We start from the raw sequence: 17618 nt of genomic DNA on the forward strand, positions 1-17618 counted from the left end.
TCAATTCTTTCTCCTTAACATCTTCCACAAGCTTCAATAGCCCCGCTCCTATTCGTCCACTTTAGTTACCTTTCTTCAGCGGGCCAGTGCTTTGTACAGCAAGCACTCCGGAAACCTTGATTTCTAAGTGGTCAATGAAAACCGACTTGGTGCCTCCTTAAAGGCGGGGTGTTTTGGGTTCTGTTCTTTCCTTTAATGAGGGCTGTTGCTAAAGAACCAAGAACACTGGCTAGGAAGGAGCCTTTCTCTATAACGGGGCCACTAAGGTATCTGATTTGGGGGAGTAAATCCAAGGAAGGGCTTCTAGCACCAACCATTAAATGCTGCAGTCTCATTGGGGGTTGGGAAGGGATTCACTCCCTAATGCTGACGACATGAAAACCTAAACACAGCTGCAACTCAGGGAGCACTGCCATGCCCAATGTCTAGTGCTTGTTACTGCTGTACAGAAACCAGTCTCGGAAGCACAGTGAAGTTGAAGGTGTCAGAAGCTACTGAAATCTCTCCAGAAGGCACATCCCCTTTCAGTGGAGACTAACAAGAAGGGACAACCTCATGACAGCCGTGCTCTCCCTGACTCAGGCAGGTGGCCTGTCTTCACTTCTTTCCCCTCATTGGAGAACGTCGTTTCCTTAGAGCAGGATTTCCCCCTTGGCCTGTTTCCGTTTTCCTTTGCACTGAACTGAGTCCGACCCTTGGCATTTATACCAACCTCAGAGCCAACTGGTGTGACCTCCTGTCAGCACTTCCAAGTCCTGTGTGCTCCCGACTTGGGGGTAGATAGGCATTTGACTTCCCTTTACTATCTTGTACTACAAGGGAAGGGAAGCTTGTGTCCTGAACTGTCCTCACCCCAGGCCTCGAGCCTCAACTCCTTGGGTGACTCGGCACATGTCCTGCAATGCTTCTCCTTCCCTCCCTCAGCGTTCTCAGGTCATCCTTTCCACCCGAGGACAGTTTATTACTCCAACCCTGATTCCACCTGGGGTGCCTAAAAACCACTTCCTCAAGGGCCTGCTGACAAAATTAATGGGAGAGCAAAGAAATGGCTAATGGCGGGGAAATGAGGTTCTTGGGTTAATCACTCCCAACTGCCTTTAGGGTAGTGACCAGACGCCCCTTCCAGCTACTATGGCTTGTCCCAGGCAGTGCCCAGGTGTCCATTCACACGTCTGATACAGTGAGTGACAAGCTCAAACTGATTCAAAAGGAACAAAACTAAGGAGTTGAGGAAGACTTGGGAAAGATAAAAGAAGACACGTTAGAAGATAGTTACTGGTTTAAACAGCTTCAGAGAATGGTAAGGCTAGGAACTGCAGCTAACCTCAGCAGTCAGCGGTACCCTCACTTTCACATGAACTTGATTCTGAACCTCAGCTGTGCACTGTAATGAGTATCAAAGCCTTGAATTGCAGGCCCCGGGCCACCCACTAATGATTAACTTAGCCTGAGGTGAGTTCATGCTGAACTACAAGTTCTCCTTCTGGCCAAGAATTATTTATGAAGAGCTCCACGAACGTCTACAAAAAGCACTGAGACCTCCTTTCTACATGTTTTTCCTGTGCTAGTCCCATACAGGGCAGAAATCTGTCACCCACAGGAGCTTATTGCCCAGACGACTACTGCACCGGTTCTGCCACCTGGGCCCCAATCATCTGACCACAAGGGAGCTAGGTGCCCCAAAGAGGAGGCTACAACAAAAAATCCACTGGTTGCCAAATGATCTTTAATTGAAATATTTTCCTTTGTAGTTCTTAGCTCTGTGGGAAAGAAAAAAGAAATCCCATCACTGATAGGACAGAAAAAAAAATCTCTCAACCCCATTACTGACCATTTCTAGAACTTTCCAGTTTATCTCCATGACTACATTAGCTCCTCTCCAGCTTTCACCCCGATTTTAAGCAAATGAAACTGATGCAAGTCACTCACAGCTGGGCATTCCACAGCACCACTGTTGATGTCATCTATGATGTCATGAGGGTGGCGGCCATCAACATTGCAGCCCACAGACTGGGCCGTCCCCAAGATCTCTTTAATGGTTCCTGTAATTCAGGAAAGGTGGCATCAGATGGGGCTGTCAGCCCCTCACAATCCTCAGATACCATTGAGGAAATACTTTTTTGAGTGTCACAGCAGAGAGGAGTAACTATTTTATAAAACACCAGAAGTATCTCTGCTCCTCTAATCCCAAATTCAGAGTTCCATTTATTAGGTTGGTACAAAAGTAACTGCGGTCTAAAAGGTTAAAAATAATTGCAAAAATCATAATTACTTTTGCACCAGCCTAATAATTACATAAGCCCTGAATGCAATGTTTCCATGGGACCCTTGAAACCCAGATTAAACACACCCAGCCCAAAATCTTCAACATTAAGCCATTCTTTCAATCCCAGGGGACACTGCACCCCAAATTTAGGGTCTTACAGAATAAAATCCACTTGAAGTGGGAAAATGCTACCCCTCAGTGAATATACCCCCTACCATGATGAAGGTGGTTCCACACTGTCCTGCTCTTACCAGAGAGTTCTCTAGCTAAAGATCGGTGACGCATCTGTCGTGCAATGTTGACGATCTCATCAAAAGTGATATTCCCACTGTGCTTAACTGCAAAGAAGAAAAAACAGCAAAGGCTACGTCACAACTCAAGGCAAGAGCAGACCACATGTCCCCCCTCAGCCATTTCCAGGCTGTTCCCACGCTTTCGGCACAGAGTCATCCACATGAAGAACAACCCTGTTTCCTAAGCTGGGGTTTCCTATCAGCTCACCACTGGAATGCACCAGCCAACGGAACTGGTCGGGTGCAGTGGCGGGTGGCTGGGCTCAGGGCAAAACCAAGTCTTTGCTAATCCTATGTGGAAGAGACTTTATAGATGAGAAGACAAACTTAAGTTATTGGGGCTGGTTAAGCTGTTTAGTGTGACATCCAGCTCGGAAGTGCTCTCTCCTAATTGGTCATCATTCTCAGTGGCTTCACCCTGCCCATTTCCCTCCTGCACGGCACTTCTTGGTAGAGCCTGGCTATAACAGTCTAACATCAAATCCCAAGCCATCCCAAGGTTTCATTAAAAAGAAAACATGCAGCTATGTATTAAGCACTATATAGACAGCACCACTCACAAACCCTCCATCAGGGAAAAAGACACTCACTGTTTTTTTGCTTCTTTCTGTCTCTTGGTGGTTCTTTCAGGGCTTTGATGATCAGGGCAGAGGCAGAAGGTACCACCTCAATCTGCAAGAGATTCTCAATGTGAATAAACCCTGCCCCACTCACCAATGAAGACAATATGCCATGCAACTTGGTTCTTAGACACCATGGGTCACACTGGATTTGCTGCACATTCTCAAATAATTTTCATCATCTGAAACATGTCCTAGCCTAGGAGACATTAAGTGACATGCCCATTGTCACATGAGTGACGAGTTAATATTTGAGCCCATGTCTTTGACCGTGGTCCATGCTCTTGAAAAAGCCTTCCCCACAGAGAAACTGCTCTCAACCACTGGTGGCAGGTGGCCATGTCAGCAAGATCCTTCCACCCAGGAATCCCAGGGGGTTGCTACTACCTCTGCCCTCCCTCAAACCAAGTACCTGTGCCTGTCTGTTCTGAATGGTCAGTTTCACTGTGATCCTCAGACCCTTCCAATCACCGGTTGCTTTAGCGATGTCATCACCAACCTTTTTTGGAGACTGTAGAAATAGGAGTATGTAATCATATTGTGCCCAAAGTTTAAGCAATTTGAAAACCTGCCCGGTCTAATCCTTACTTGACAAATCCTCATCAAGCACACAGGAAACTGTCTGAAGCACACCGCTGTACCTACCCCGTCAAGACTATCACTCCAGTATATATAAATTGGGAAAATGAGGCCAGAGGTGAAGTTTGTTTAGAGCTATAAGATGCAGGCCTAGGGCCATAATGGGACCAAGTCCCTTCCTACCTACCCTCTCATAAGGACCCACGTGGTAATGTAGCAACTTTCAACTCTGGTTACATTTCCATTATCAGTGTCCGGTGCCAGAGCAATCCAAGGCTAGCTACTGGGATGTGACTGGGCACATGCTACTTCACAACTTCCGAGTGACCCCAGCCTAAACAAGTGTTACCAGTGAATGCCAACTGAGCTAAGGGCCAAGGAAGAACATTGAGACTGCTTAAACAGAACCAAGTTTGAGAGCATTCGCTCCACTATGCAGGAATGAAGGCCTAATGGTATTTAGGGAACTGCAAACTGAGTAAAAGGGAGAAGCAGGTAAATGAAGCTGGTCATAGGTGAAGCTGGGCACGTTAACCAGCAGGTGCACGTAGAGAAGAAAATAGAAGCTACCATAACGTACACGAGAACCTTCCAACAGCGATACGCCCCATCCCTGACCCTATTTCCCCGAAAATAAGACCTAGCCAGCCAACAGCTCTAATGTGTCTTCTGGAGCAAAGATGAATATAAAACCCGGTATTATATTATACAACACCCGGCTTTATACTATAGAAAAATAAGACCAGGTCTAACATTAATTTTCGCTCCAAAGACGCATCAGAGCTGACTGTCCCGCGAGGTCTTATTTTCGGGGCAACACGGCAGGACACAGGGTGTCACTGAGCCAATGGCCGTCCGTCCCTCACACTTGGGCTCCTCCAGCCCGTCCCCCCGGTGCCCGTCCCCCCGGTGCACGTCCCCCGGTGCCCGTCCCCCCGGTGCCCGTCCCCCCCGTGCACGTCCCCCGGTGCCCGTCCCCCCGGTGCCCGTCCCCCCGGTGCACGTCCCCCGGTGCACGTCCCCCGGTGCCCGTCCCCCCGGTGCCCGTCCCCCCGGTGCCCGTCCCCCCGGTGCACGTCCCCCGGTGCACGTCCCCCCGGTGCCCGTCCCCCCGGTGCCCGTCCCCCCGGTGCACGTCCCCCGGTGCACGTCCCCCGGTGCACGTCCCCCGGTGCCCGTCCCCCCGGTGCCCGTCCCCCCGGTGCACGTCCCCCCGGTGCACGTCCCCCCGGTGCACGTCCCCCCGGTGCGCGTCCCCCCGGTGCACGACAGCACGGGTCCGGAGACTCGGGAAAGGAAGTCACCGCTTCCCGGGACCGGGCCACCTCCGCGCAGAACCTTCCTACGCGCCCAGAGCCGGGTCAGCGCCTCGGGCCCCGCGGGGACGGAAGCCGCGCGTGCACGCGCCCCACAGAACGGTCCCCCTCCCGGTGAACAAGTCCCCGCGAGAACGACTTACCAGACCCAGGGGGCCGATCTTGGGGGCCAGCGCGGACGTGGCGCCCACTTCCCCGCCGGTGCACCTCAGGTACACTGGGAGAAAACAGGATTAGCGTCCCCGTCCCCGCGTCCCCGCGTCCCCGCGCCGCTCCGGGCTGCCCCCACCCACCTGCATGACTCGCCGCCCAGCCGCACCGGGGGCCACCCTCCCGCAGCCCCTCCGGCCCAGCGAAGGCGCCGCGGCGCGCGCCGGCCGGCCCGGTCTAACGGGGGAAGCGCGGGGACAAGCCTTACCCTCAGGCCGCGGGCTCCGCTCCTCCCTCCCCATTAGCGCGCGGGACGCGGACGCCCGGGGCAGCGAGACTCGCTCAGGACCTCACAGCGCCCTGGCGGCGGCCCCCGAAAGGCCCCTAGCAGGCAGCCGCTTTCAAGCCCGACGTGGGAGAGGCAACTGCGGGGGGGCCGCAGGCGCGAGGGGCGGCCGAGAGAAAGAAGGGATGCGCCATCCCGCGGCCCCCGCCACATCTGAAACACGCACCGACTTTGACCTCGTTGGGGTCGAACTTCGGCGGCATGATGGAGGCGACTGGTGTCGGATGAACCCGGATTCGGGACGACCGAAGAAAGTTGCACCGCGGCCTCCTCCGCGCCGAAAGACCGGAAGCCCCGCGACTACGCCGGATATAGGCTGGAAAGCGCGGCTGTCGCGAGAACCACCGGCTCCACCCAGCCTCCCAGCGACGCCGTTGTCGCCATGTTGCTTGTGGGCAGGTGCCAGAGGCTGACGGGTGGAGAACCTGGCACCGCGGTGAGCTGGGGCTGGGGGCTAGGGGCGAGGAAGGGAGTTCAGGGCAGTTTGGCAGACAAGAGCGGGCTGCTCCTAAGATCCCGGGCCTCGCTGTTCCCCATTCTCCCTCATCGTGAGGGTCACCCACGGTCCCTGTCACCTAATCCCAGAGCCCCGCCCATCCCCTGCGAGGTCCGCACCCTCATTCCGAGACCCCAGAGCCACAGCGACCCGCGACCCCTTTTAACTCCCTCGTGATGTGTGCATGTTAGTCATCAGAACAATTTGTTGGGGTCCAAATCCGTTCTAACTCTTAATTCTAAGGTTCTGCGGTTCTCAGAGCCTCAGCCCTCGTCATCCTGGTCTGCATGACTTTCTGTGATTCTGAGTTTCGGTCCCCAGCTCCTGCGTCCCGAGGAGACCAGTGTCTGGATCCAAGGGAGCTCGTGCCAGGTGGTCTGCGAGTGGCGTCCATGACCAAGCCCTACGAGTGATCGGCCTGCCTTCGGGGTCACCAGAGGGCACGATCGTCAGGGACTGTCCAGGCACAAAGCCAGGTCAGGCTGGCCCTCCTCGCTCCAGCCCGAGGAAGCAGGGGGTGGTTCTCCCCGTCTCTGCTGGATGTTGGGGGACGGGGTGAATGAGGGATGGACATGGGACCAGGCTGGGAAGAGCTGATCTGGGAGACTTGAGGGAGGTATGATCGCTGGGGAGGAGGTGGAAGGAGCTGGACCTCGGGGAGGGGGCAGGGAGGGTTAGTCGTTGGGGAGCAGAAGAGTAAGAGCTGGTGGTGGGGTAGGATGGGGGACGGCTGCTTTTAGACTACTCCCCGTCCTTGCAGGCCGGTGGGGTGACAAGTGCCAGCTCCGCAGTCTTGGCAGCTCCCCAGACCGCGCTGCCCCTGTGGGCGGAGACCTGTGATCTCTACCGGCCCCCTGAGGACTGCGCGTGTGTCTCCTTCAACTGTATCTCCTTCTGGCCCTCTTCTCCCTAGTCCGTAACTGTAGTAGGCCCTGAATAACTGTTTGTTAGATGTGTGGCTAACATTCATTGAGCCCTCGTTATGTTCCAAGTACCGTGCTATAGGCTTTACCTACACGGTATCACTGGATCTTCATAGAATCAGGTGCTGGTAACATCATTTTACCCATGAGAAAACAGAGGCTCAGAGAGGTGAACCAAGGTGACGTGGTTGGCGGGTGGCAGATCTGGGATTCCAACGCAGTTGTATTTCATCTCCAAGCCTGCGCTGTTCACCATAAACTTCCATGGATGGTTGCTTCCTGGCCCTTCTATATCCGTTCTCAAGCGCTGATGTGTGCAGATAGGGGGCAGGCAGTGAGCACCTGGCTTCCGAGTTTGGGACCGTGCACTTAGTGTGTGCTAAGTTATGTGAGCACCAAAGAGTTGGGCACATCCACAGGATCAGGACTCAAAAGAGCAGAATTCCAGACTGGTTTTGCTACATCCAGGCTGTATAACCAGCTCACTGAACTCGATGGTTGTCAGTTTCATCGCTATAAACAGAGGTGTGGTGAGAATCAGATGTAATAATAGCTGTGAAAGGGATAAGGTGCCTGAGAATTGCTTTTGAGTTTTTCTTATGAAAAATCTCTTTGGTTGTGATATAGTTGAGCTCCCCAAGGTCATGCTGGTTGATACCACCCTGACAATGTTTCAGAGGCTAGATGCGATTCATCAGGCCAGCCTGTTAGACTCCTCAAAGAGCATGTTGGGACAGGACCTGAGGAAACCTCTCTAGGTCAACCCCCTTGTTTAACGTGGAGAAGAGATGGGGGCCCAGAACAGAGCAAAGGTATGCCAGGGTCTCATAGTGGCTGATGGCAAATGTGGGCTGGAACCCAGGTCACCTAGCTTGCCACTGTGCTCTTTCCACCACGTAGTGGTGCTTGTTGTTTAGTCAACACAGAACAAAAAGTACTGAGTACCTGCTCTGCCTGGCTCAGGGCACAGAGTGACAGTCAAGATGGACACAGCCCCTGCCCTTAAGGGATATACAGTCCAGCAGACCAGCTCCATGCTCTGTGTTACCGTGCTATCTGTCCTGGGTGCCAGGGGATTGTGACAAATTCCCCAGGCCCCAACTTTTCTCCTATGCCCTAGTGTCGTGAAGATTGCTCCAGGAAAAAGGAAGGATGCCGCTTTTCTTCAGGAAGAGGAAACCTAGCGAGGAGGCTCGGAAACGCCTGGAGTACCAGATGTGTCTGGTGAGGGAAAACGGCTTTCCTCGGAGTCCATCCCCATCTCCGCCTCTGCCCTATAAAACAGGGCTCTGCACTGCTCCCCAAACAAGGCTTGCTCCCTCCCATCAGCCTTCGCCACCCCCAGAGGAAATGTCTGACTCAGAGCAGACTGAGAAGGCTACCTGTCAGATACGGGAGTGCCCTGTACCTCCCACCATAGACTGAAACCTGTCATCCCTTGTTCATTTGCTCTTCCCTGCTGGCCCTCAAGCCCCTTTAAAGTCTACAAAATGGACACATTGAACCAGATACTGTCTGTGGTCCTCTGTAGAGTTGTAATCCTGTTTCTTTTCCTGGTGTGTCCACTCTGCAAGGATGATTTGAACACTTTTTTAAAATAACTCTTTTTGTCCTTAGGCAAAAGAAGCTGGGGCAGATGACATTCTTGACATCTCTAAATGTGAGCTCTCAGAGGTAAATTGGGGTGGTGTTCTGACTGCAAATTTGATCTGTCCTTTCTTCTTAAATCATGTGTTCCTGGGACAGACAGATATGGACTGGGGCTTTAAAAGGTCCACATGCGCTAATTGAGGTGTTTCCTTAGATTTTGTTCTTGTCCAAAAGAATCGAGATGATCTTAGGCCTCAACATAGTCTCAAACGAGTCAAGGAGTCTACTTGAAAAATGTACCCACAGATTCCTAGGGTCCTGGGAGAGTCTGGGTTTCTCTAGCCTCTGCAAAGCACCAGAGATCTTTCTTTAGCCCCTGATGGAAATGATGACGGGGATGGGGATGAGGTGGGCGAGCTAGCGCCTGGCACGGCAATCTCCCGCCAGCTGATTAGAAGGGGGGCTGACCACACCCCGAGCCACATTCCTCACCAGCCTTTCCTGGGCTTAGGGCTGTTCTCCACATCAGCATTTGGCATTGTTCGCCTTCTGCCCCATCTTTCTGAGTGTGCCACTCAGAAAACAAATTTAAAACTGGCAAGGAGGCACTGACTCTTCTTTATCTTATCTTAGATTCCATTTGGGGCTTTTGCAACATGCAAAGTTCTACAGAAAAAGGTGAGATAAATCTTTGTTTTCAGAGAATTGTTGATTGCATGTTTGTTTGTTTGCTATGAGGTGGGCCTTTCAGGAGCACTCCTGGCACCTCCCTTCTCTCTGATTCTCACCCTCTCTGCCTGCAGCAGGTCTTTTCACAGTTAGGAGAGCCGCCCTTGGCATTGGGTGGCCCTGGCTCGCATCCTGGCTCTGCTCCTCAGGACTTGGGCAACTTCCTTAAACTCTTACAGTTCAGTTTCTTCATCTATGAAGTGAGGTATTCATAGCTTTACTCGCACAGAGATACAGCGAGAGTCAATGAGTGGCAGAAGTAGATGGACATAGAGATATAAATGCACAGAGTATAATGCCTGCCACAGAGCAAATACTAATTGTTATTAATAATAAACACTGCACTCACTTCATTCTGGTCACCCCAGGGAGATGAAGAGTGAAATGACTAGTTGTTCAGAAAGTCTTTGCGGCCTTGAATGCACTAGGTAAGAATATTCTAAATGGATTAGCTGAAGGGAGGTGAGAAGTGCTCCATACCAACAGAGCAGTGAGCTTCTTGACAACGGAAGCTTCCATGCAGGGTCAGTGCCTAACAAAAAAGGCAACAGATCACACAGATTGAGCACTGGGCCACGTGCCAGCTCAGGCCAAGTGCTTTTGCTCTGTTAGCTTGTTAACCATCATGGCAGCCCTCGGAGACAGGTACTTTATTATCCTCTGTTTTCCATGTGAAGACACTGACGCTGAGGAAGGTTAAGATCAGGACAACTGCACGGGGATCTCTTCTCAGAATGGGAAGTAGAATTAGCCCTCTAAAGTCCCTTTCACCCTTGAAATTCCAGGTCTTAAGGTCGTCTGATTCCTGGTTGGAGATCCCATTCCCCGCTGTGGTGTCTGGGAGAGCAGAGAAGGCAGGACAGGGCAGGGCAGGCCTGGGTTAGGCTGTGCGTCCTGCTCCTCTGAGCTGACTGAGCTGACTGCCGCCATCAGCCTTGCCCCTAGGGCAGGGGTGTCCAAATTTTTTTCAACGTTTTTACCAAGTGCCATATGTGGTAAAATACACAAACAGCCGGGCCACTCTCTCGAGGTGAAGTACGTATTGCCTCACCTGGTTTATTTAAGTACACTAAATATATTTTTGGAATTTGCAGCGGGCCAATGAACAATGGATTGTGGGCCGTAGTTTGGACACCGCTGCCCTAGGGGCTTATCTTCATCCTAACATGCAGCAAATCTTTCCCACACAGGTGTTGATTGTCCACACGAATCACCTCACCTCCCTGCTTCCTAAATCCTGCAGCCTCCTGAGTCTCATAACCATCAAGGTACTGGGGTACTTCTCCCAGGCATGGGGGACTCTGCATGGTTTTCCAGGTGGCAGCCAAGGGTCCTACTCCCTTCGTGTCTCCTCTGTTCAAGTTTATGCCAGACGGGCCTAACAGAGTCAGTCTGGGGTTCGATCAGCATGGTTTCTTGGCACCTTCTACGTGCTGTGTGTGGTGTGGGGTTGCAAAGAGAGCCAGCCACAGGCCCTGCCCTCAGGGAACTTGCCAGCAAGGTGGAAAGGCAAACCATAGACTCATAGCAAGTGAACTAGCAGAGGGCAGAGAGACTGATGGTCCCAGACAAGGAGGAACAGGATGACGCCAGGCGTCACGTAGTTGGTGTGTGAAAGCCTGGTGACCTGGGGCGACTCCCTCCTGACAGTCAGCTCCTCCAGAATAGAGACTGGGATGGAGTCACACAGTATGGGGGGCATGAGCCCAGGATTGTTCCATGTGACCATGGGCTGTGACAGTGGGTACACCCACAAAGAGAAAAGACTAGCAGCATGGGCATCAAAGTGTTTCTTATGGTTAACTCGGATTTGTATAGACGGGGTAGTTCCTACTTCTCTTTATTGTCCAACATGCATTATTTTTGTAGTCGGAAAAAGATAACATTAAAAATTGTTTATGTTTATGTTTTATATACTTCATATATATGTATAGTGTATATATAGACATATATAGACATATATATACTATGCCTTTTTTGCTCATTTTCATTGTTAAAAAATGACCAAGTACAATTAAGCAGAAAATGAGGAAAAACATGATTTCACACTCAAGAGAACCACTCTCAATATTTCATTGTATATTTAGTAGCCTTTTTCTATGCAAATATCTGTTTATACTATGAAGATTTTTTTCTTTTTAACATATGAATGCATACTTTTTTTCACTCAACAGTAAAAATAAATATTTGATAAATAAAAGGATGAAATGGTATAATATTTTGAAAAAGGAAATGAGCTGGAATGACCGTTTTTTAGGAGAGGAAAGGTTGGGTGCTCTCCCTTCCAACACCAGAAGTCTGAGGCACCCCCCGACATGTGCCTGCCTCTCGGGGGCCAGAAATCAGAGGGGCTGTCTCAGTTGGTGACTGATAGGTTTCCTTCCGCAGGTTCTAGATATTCATGATAATCAGTTGACGGCCCTCCCTGAGGATATAGGACAGCTGACGGCCCTCCAGGTATGGCTACAGGCAACAGAAAACCCCCCTCTGATCCCTAAGTGACAAATTGCACATCCACAGGCCTGGAATGTTCTGCATGTGCTCTGGCCAGGGTGACACTTGGCACCAGGTCCCCTACCCCTTTGCTGTTAAGACACCCAATGACACCCTGGCCATTGCGGTCTGGGCCGTGGGCGTCTCTCTGCCATATTTTTGGCTTGTCCTTTTCGGGATTTCATCACGCGCTTCCGCAACTTTACAGGAAAAGAACACCCCGCACCTTTAAAAATGCTGGATTGGGCATGCTGACTCACCTCTCCCTTTTAATCCTGGTTAGTAGTAGCCCCTCCATTTGTCTGTGGCAGCACAGAGCTAAGCATTTCCCTTGCGTTATCTATTGATTCCTCACAGCCTCCCAATGAGGCCGGTGTTGATTGTCCCCAGTTTACAGAGAAAGAAGCGACTTTCCTTCACACGTAGATTGAAATCCTTTCTCTTCACTGAGTCCAATCAGACCCTATACGATGGGCCCCCGTGTCTTTCCAGCCTCCTCTCCTACCCTCTTCTCCCCTTTGCTGCCTGCAGCCAGCTCCTAACACTCTTCTGGCCTTCTGTGCCCACCCCCTGCCAGGCCTGTCCACAAGGCTCTTCCCTCTGCCCGAGTGACTCATCATCTGTCAGCCCAAATGTCCCTGAGGACCTTCCGCGACCTCCCTAAGAAGCTCTACCTTATTCGCCTCGGTCTCAACCCCAGCTTCTTCTCCCAAGCACACTAGCTGCAGTATAATTACAGTTGACTGGCTCCCCTACTGAAAGGGCATTCTGCCAGCAGCGTCCTTACCTAGCACACTGCCTTGTACGTGGAGGAGACTAAGAAATGAATGAACAACCCTGCCATGTCGGGGAGGTTACCACCTTTTATAGAAGAGAAAACCCAGGTCCAGAGGTATGATAGACTTGCCCGAGGTCACACAGAAACATGCCACAGAACAGTAGTCATTGCCACCACTTAGAGCCATCGTGAATACCTTGGTGTTGGAGCTTTTGAGACATTTTTTATGTGTATATTTTTATAGAATTGCTTCATTTGCTGTTTTGTAACTTGAATATCTGACAGTAACTCATAACCATCCTTTGGTTCTCAAATATTCATCTGCCACATTATTTTATTATTTTTTTAAAGATTTTTTTTATTGGGGAAGGGGAACAGCACTTTATTGGGGAACAGTGTGTACTTCCAGGACTTTTTTCCAAGTCAAGTTGTTGTCCTTTCAATCTTAGTTGTGGAGGGCGCAGCTCACCTCCAGGTACAGTTGCCGTTGTTAGTTGCAGGGGGCACAGCCCACCATCCCTTGCGGGAGTCAAACCGGCAACGTTGTGGTTGAGAGGACACACTCCAACCAACTGGCAGGAGCTCAGCGGCAGCTCAGCTCAAGGTGCCATGTTCAATCTTTAGTTGCCGGGGTGGAACCCCCGCCATCCCTTGCAGGACTCGAGGAATTGAACCAGCATCTTGTGGTTGACAGCCCACTGGCCCATGTGGGAATCGAACCAGCAGCCTTCGGAGTTAGGAGCACGGAGCTCTAACCGCCTGAGCCACCGTGCCGGCCCCACGTTATTTTTAATGGCCATTGTATCTGTGTTTCACAACTGTTGAATGTGTCATCCTGTTGGCGTTGCTCACCTCACAGCACATCATCCTGGAGGGAGCATAACTTTCAGAATCCAACAAAGCCGGGTACCCGCTGCGGCCCTGAGAGCTCAGGCTCTCCCACTGCCTTCATGCGGCTCAGTTTCCTTCTCCTAACACTGCGACAACTAGAGCCTTATCACATGCTGCCTCACCCGGATCCCTGAATCTGTTAGTCCCCTTCTCCCTTCCTTCCTGATTGTGGGACCATCATTGGGCATTTTGTGGTCTGTGTAAATGATGGAACCTCAGCCAGAACCAGGTTCAAAGTCTGGCTTTGCTCTCTTAGGCACATGATTTCACTGGCATGAGCCTCAGTTTTCTCATCTCTCAAATGGGATCCTAACAACCAATACCTTCCTCAGAGCTGTCAGGAAGAGGGAAAAGTTTTTTATGTGGTGCCTGGATGAAGCCTGTCCCAAAGCAAGGATATCACAATTGTCTATGTAGGGGGTCTCATCATTTTTTCTTCTTTCTTAGGTATTGAATGTGGAAAGGAATCAACTGACATATCTCCCACATTCCATTGGGAACCTAACCCAGCTCCAGACCCTCAATGTGAAAGGTAGGGGCAAGGAAGCCCTGTCCACGTGACCCGTCGGTCAGCTCTGGGCTGTCCAAGCTGGCATCCTCCTGGAAGCCACTGAGCATGAGGGCAGCCAGTCCCGAGGCGTCACTATATACTGGACTGACCTCCTGTTAGGTTGATCTGTCTCCATGGTAACCATGGGGGGGCGAGGAGGGGACCTGTGGGGAGGAGGGCAAATGGCATTGACAGCTAGGCCTCTAAGACTCTGTCATTAGTGTCGTAACAATGAGAATGGTGATAAGAGCATTGCACTGACAGGGTGAGAGTGAACCAGGAGCCACTGGGACAGTTCTGAGTAGCACTTCACACCCAGTGAACAGCTTGCAGTGAGCCTTGTGACAAGTCCTGAGGTAGGGAGAGGGAAGAGATGTTATCCCCAAGTCACAGGTAAAGAAAATAAGGCTCAGAGAGCAGTGACTTGCTCAAGACCGCCCTGTGTGACAGTGACAGAACCAGGATTCTAATGCATTGCTAGATCCTGCCTCACTGCACCCCCAGCCCTTTCATTTCTCCTGGCTGTTTTAAGTATTTTCTGCTCAGAATGCCTCAGTCTACCTAAATGTGACATGAATAATGATAAAAATAATGCTGCCCCATGTACTGATCACTTACTGTGTGATAGGCTCTGCGCTGAGGACTTCACGTGCATAATCTCACTGAGTCCCTGAATATTCCTATGAGGCCAAATCGTATTATCCCGTTTTACAGATGAGAAATCTATGCCCCAGGGAGGTCAAGTCAGCTTTCCAAAGTCAGTCCGCTGGTAAGTGGTGGAGCGGGAACTAGAGCCCCGGTCACTGAAACTCCACCGTCGTGTTCTTCCTCAGCGTCGCAGTCAGAGTCAGAGAGGCTCCCACCTCCCCCCGAGTCCTGGGGGGTATGAGGCAGGAAGCTGGTGAAGGGGCTTTGGGGTGTTGAGCTGTGCCATTGCGATCTCTCCAGACAACAAGCTGAAGGAGCTTCCAGGCACCTTGGGGGAACTTCGAAGCTTACGTACTCTCGACATCAGTGAAAATGAGATTCAGAGATTGCCCCAGATGCTGGCGCATCTTCGAACCCTAGAGGTAAGTCATTCTTGCCTGGGGTCCTCTCTGGCTTGCCCACCTCCCCACTTTCACATTGCTGAATGCCTGTCTGGTCACAGGTTGTGGGGTCACAGAGATTTCAACACACAGTCCTTAGGAGCTTGCGAAGTGACTGATGTGTGAACAGTTGTAATTACGTGGCTTTTGCTGCCATAATGGTGGCAGAAAAACATATTTCCAGAGTGAAGAGATAAGGCCAAATCCTAATGGGGTTAACACTTTCTGAAAGAGGTGGTATTTGAGCCAGACCTCGAAAGAGGAATAAGCTTCGGAGACGTAGCTGAGGCTAAGAGGAGCATTCCAGGTGTGGGGACCGTGTGAGGAAACGCAGGAGGTGGGAAAGCACAGGGTGCATTAGCGGAAGAGCGGGGAGCCTGTGTAGCTGCAAGTCGCTGGCCCTGAAGTGAAGGGTCCAGATCATGAGCCCAGGGCGCTGTGAGGGAGGGAGCAGCCTCAGGTGGAGCTGCAGAAACAGTTTCCTCAGATCAGGGGGTGCCAGGGAAGGGAGACTGAGCATTTCCAGGGACACTATTAGTTTGCCAGGGCGGCCATAACAAAGTGCCGCGGGCTGGGTGGCTCAACCAACACAAATTTATTTTCTTAGACTCTGGAGGCTGGAATTCCAAGGTCAGGGTGTCAACAGAGTTGGTGTCTTCGGAGCCTCTCTCCTTGGCTTGTAGACGGCCATATTCTCCCTGTGTCCTCACATCTTCCCTCTGAAAATGTCTGTGTCCAGATTTCCTCTGCTGATCAGGACACCCATATTAGATTTGGGCCCAGCCTAGTGACTTCATTTTGAAATGCTTACCTCTTTAAAGACCTTATGTCCATGTGACAACATGGATGGCCCTAGAGGGTATTATACTAAGTGAAATAAGTCAGACAGAGAAAGACAAGCACCACAGGATCTCACTTATTTGTGGAATCCAAAGAACAAAATAAACAAACAAACAAAACAGAACCAGACTCGTAGGTACAGAAAACAAACTGACAGTTGCTGGATGGGAGGGGCGTTGGGGTTGGGGTTAGGTGAAAAAGGTGAAGGGAATAAGTGCAAATTAGTAGTTACAAATAGTCACAGGGATGTAAAGTACAGCTTAGGGAATATAATATTGTAATAACTTCAATAATATTGTAATAACTATATACATTGCGGGTACTAGACTAATCAGGGCAATTAATGCATAAATTACATAAATGTCTAACCACTATGCTGTACACCTGACACTAATATAAAATAATATTGAATGTCAACTGTAATTGAAAAATAAAATAAAAGACCTTATCACCACCAAAAAAAGACCCTATGTCCAAATACAGTCACAGTCTGAGGTACTGGGGGTTAGGACTTCAACATGCATATTTTGTGGGGGGGACACAATTCGGCCCCCAGCAGACACTGCACGATGCAACCCGCTCAGGTAAGGTGGGTTCCTACCGTCATTGGACAAGACCGCTCACATTTATCGGGGGGCCTACTCGGGCGAGGCCCCTGCCCTGCGTCGGCTCCCTGAATCCTCACAAAAATCCTGTTGTGCCCCTTTGCAGATGAAGAAACTGAGACGCAGACAGTTTAAGGAGCTTGTCCAAGGGCCACACAACTAGTAATAGCAAAGATGGGATTGAAACCAGGCCATCTGAATCCAGGGCCCGTGCTGCTCACCTCTGTGCAACTCGGCCTCCGGACCAGGGCCTTATCTATTCTGACCAAACAGCCCGAAACCCTCTGACGGCAGCCATTCATTAGCTCTCAAGCCAGACTGCTGACCACTGGTGTCAGTGTCACTAGTGGGTGCATAAGCATGGAGACAGCAAAGGGAGGGAGGTGGCTGGCTCCAGTGGCTGGTCCCTGCTGCCATGGCTGCCAGCCTGAGAAAGGACTAACTGGTCAGGCTGGAGAGACAGTCCAACATGTGGGTATTCTCTGTGCTGTTCAATAGAACTTTCTGCAATGATGGAAAGGGTCAGTGACTGCTGTCCCTTGGTAGCCACTACCCACGTGTGGTTGTTGAGCCCTTGAAATGTGGCTAGTTTGAGCAAGGAAGTACATCTGTAATTTTATTCAATTTATTGAATTTTAATTAATTTGTATTAAAGAGCTACTTGTACTCAGTGGCTGCCATACTGAACAGTGAGTGCAGCTCAGGCCAGTCTTTCTAATTCTAAAGCCATTCTGAGACAGCTAGTAAGAGCTCTGTGAATGATTCGTTTCATAATGATTCTTCAAATGAAAATCTTTTGAGCTTCTTGGTGGCATGTTGGACAAACCTGTTTTCAGGACGAGACGCAGCAGCCATTCTTAGCTGAGGCCAAGTTCTTTTCCACATGTTATCGTTCCTGGTGCCCATTAAACAGCCAGGCTGGTGACACTGTGCCCGTTTAAGTCTAAGGAAGCTGCAGCTCGGAGAAGTTAGATGGCCTGTTGAAGGGCCACACAGCTGGCATGTGACAAGCTGGAGTCTGCGTGACTTAGTTCAGTGCTGTCCGGGAGCTGTGTCTCCTGCTGA

General features: G+C 50.8%; 2 protein-coding genes across 4 annotated transcripts in view; one reads left to right on the forward strand and one right to left on the reverse strand.

The window, feature by feature from the left end:
- Nucleotides 1–14: 14 nt before the first annotated feature.
- RPL12 (ribosomal protein L12) lies at nt 15–5890 on the reverse strand. 2 transcript variants are annotated; one of them, XM_081066043.1, is made up of 7 exons: nt 5737–5890; nt 5218–5291; nt 3592–3690; nt 3150–3231; nt 2518–2604; nt 1930–2042; nt 15–1760 (listed from the first exon to the last, which is right to left on the reverse strand). In XM_081066043.1, the coding sequence occupies exons 1-7, from the start codon at nt 5771–5773 to the stop codon at nt 1755–1757; spliced, it is 498 nt and encodes a 165-aa protein (XP_080922169.1). In that variant the 5' UTR covers nt 5774–5890; the 3' UTR covers nt 15–1754. The 2 variants fall into 2 exon arrangements, with proteins under 2 accessions (XP_080922169.1, XP_080922168.1); XM_081066042.1 differs by having other exon boundaries at nt 5493–5854.
- The window catches only part of LRSAM1 (leucine rich repeat and sterile alpha motif containing 1), a 37787-nt gene continuing 26046 nt past the window's right edge, over nt 5878–17618 (forward strand). Inside the window, exons 1-9 of one of the 2 annotated variants that reach the window (XM_081066036.1) lie at nt 5878–6006; nt 6388–6542; nt 8110–8213; nt 8607–8663; nt 9213–9257; nt 10499–10576; nt 11697–11765; nt 13918–14002; nt 14969–15090. In XM_081066036.1, coding sequence (XP_080922162.1) covers nt 8142–8213; nt 8607–8663; nt 9213–9257; nt 10499–10576; nt 11697–11765; nt 13918–14002; nt 14969–15090 — 528 coding nt within the window. In that variant the 5' untranslated portion in view covers nt 5878–6006; nt 6388–6542; nt 8110–8141. The remainder of the gene's footprint in view (nt 6007–6387; nt 6543–8109; nt 8214–8606; nt 8664–9212; nt 9258–10498; nt 10577–11696; nt 11766–13917; nt 14003–14968; nt 15091–17618) is intronic. The other variant, XM_081066035.1, reaches the window with a different exon arrangement.

Source organism: Rhinolophus hipposideros (assembly GCF_964194185.1).
Source record: "Rhinolophus hipposideros genome assembly, chromosome: 11".
NCBI classification, from domain to species: domain Eukaryota; kingdom Metazoa; phylum Chordata; class Mammalia; order Chiroptera; family Rhinolophidae; genus Rhinolophus; species Rhinolophus hipposideros.

Coding starts and splice junctions, on each gene's coding strand:
- RPL12 (XM_081066043.1), bottom strand. CDS start 5,773: ATGCCGCCGAAGTTCGACCCCAACGAGGTCAAAGTCG. Junction 5,292..5,736: donor CCCCAACGAGGTCAAAGTCG/GTGCGTGTTTCA, acceptor GTTTTCTCCCAG/TGTACCTGAGGTGCACCGGC. Junction 3,691..5,217: donor AGATCGGCCCCCTGGGTCTG/GTAAGTCGTTCT, acceptor CTATTTCTACAG/TCTCCAAAAAAGGTTGGTGA.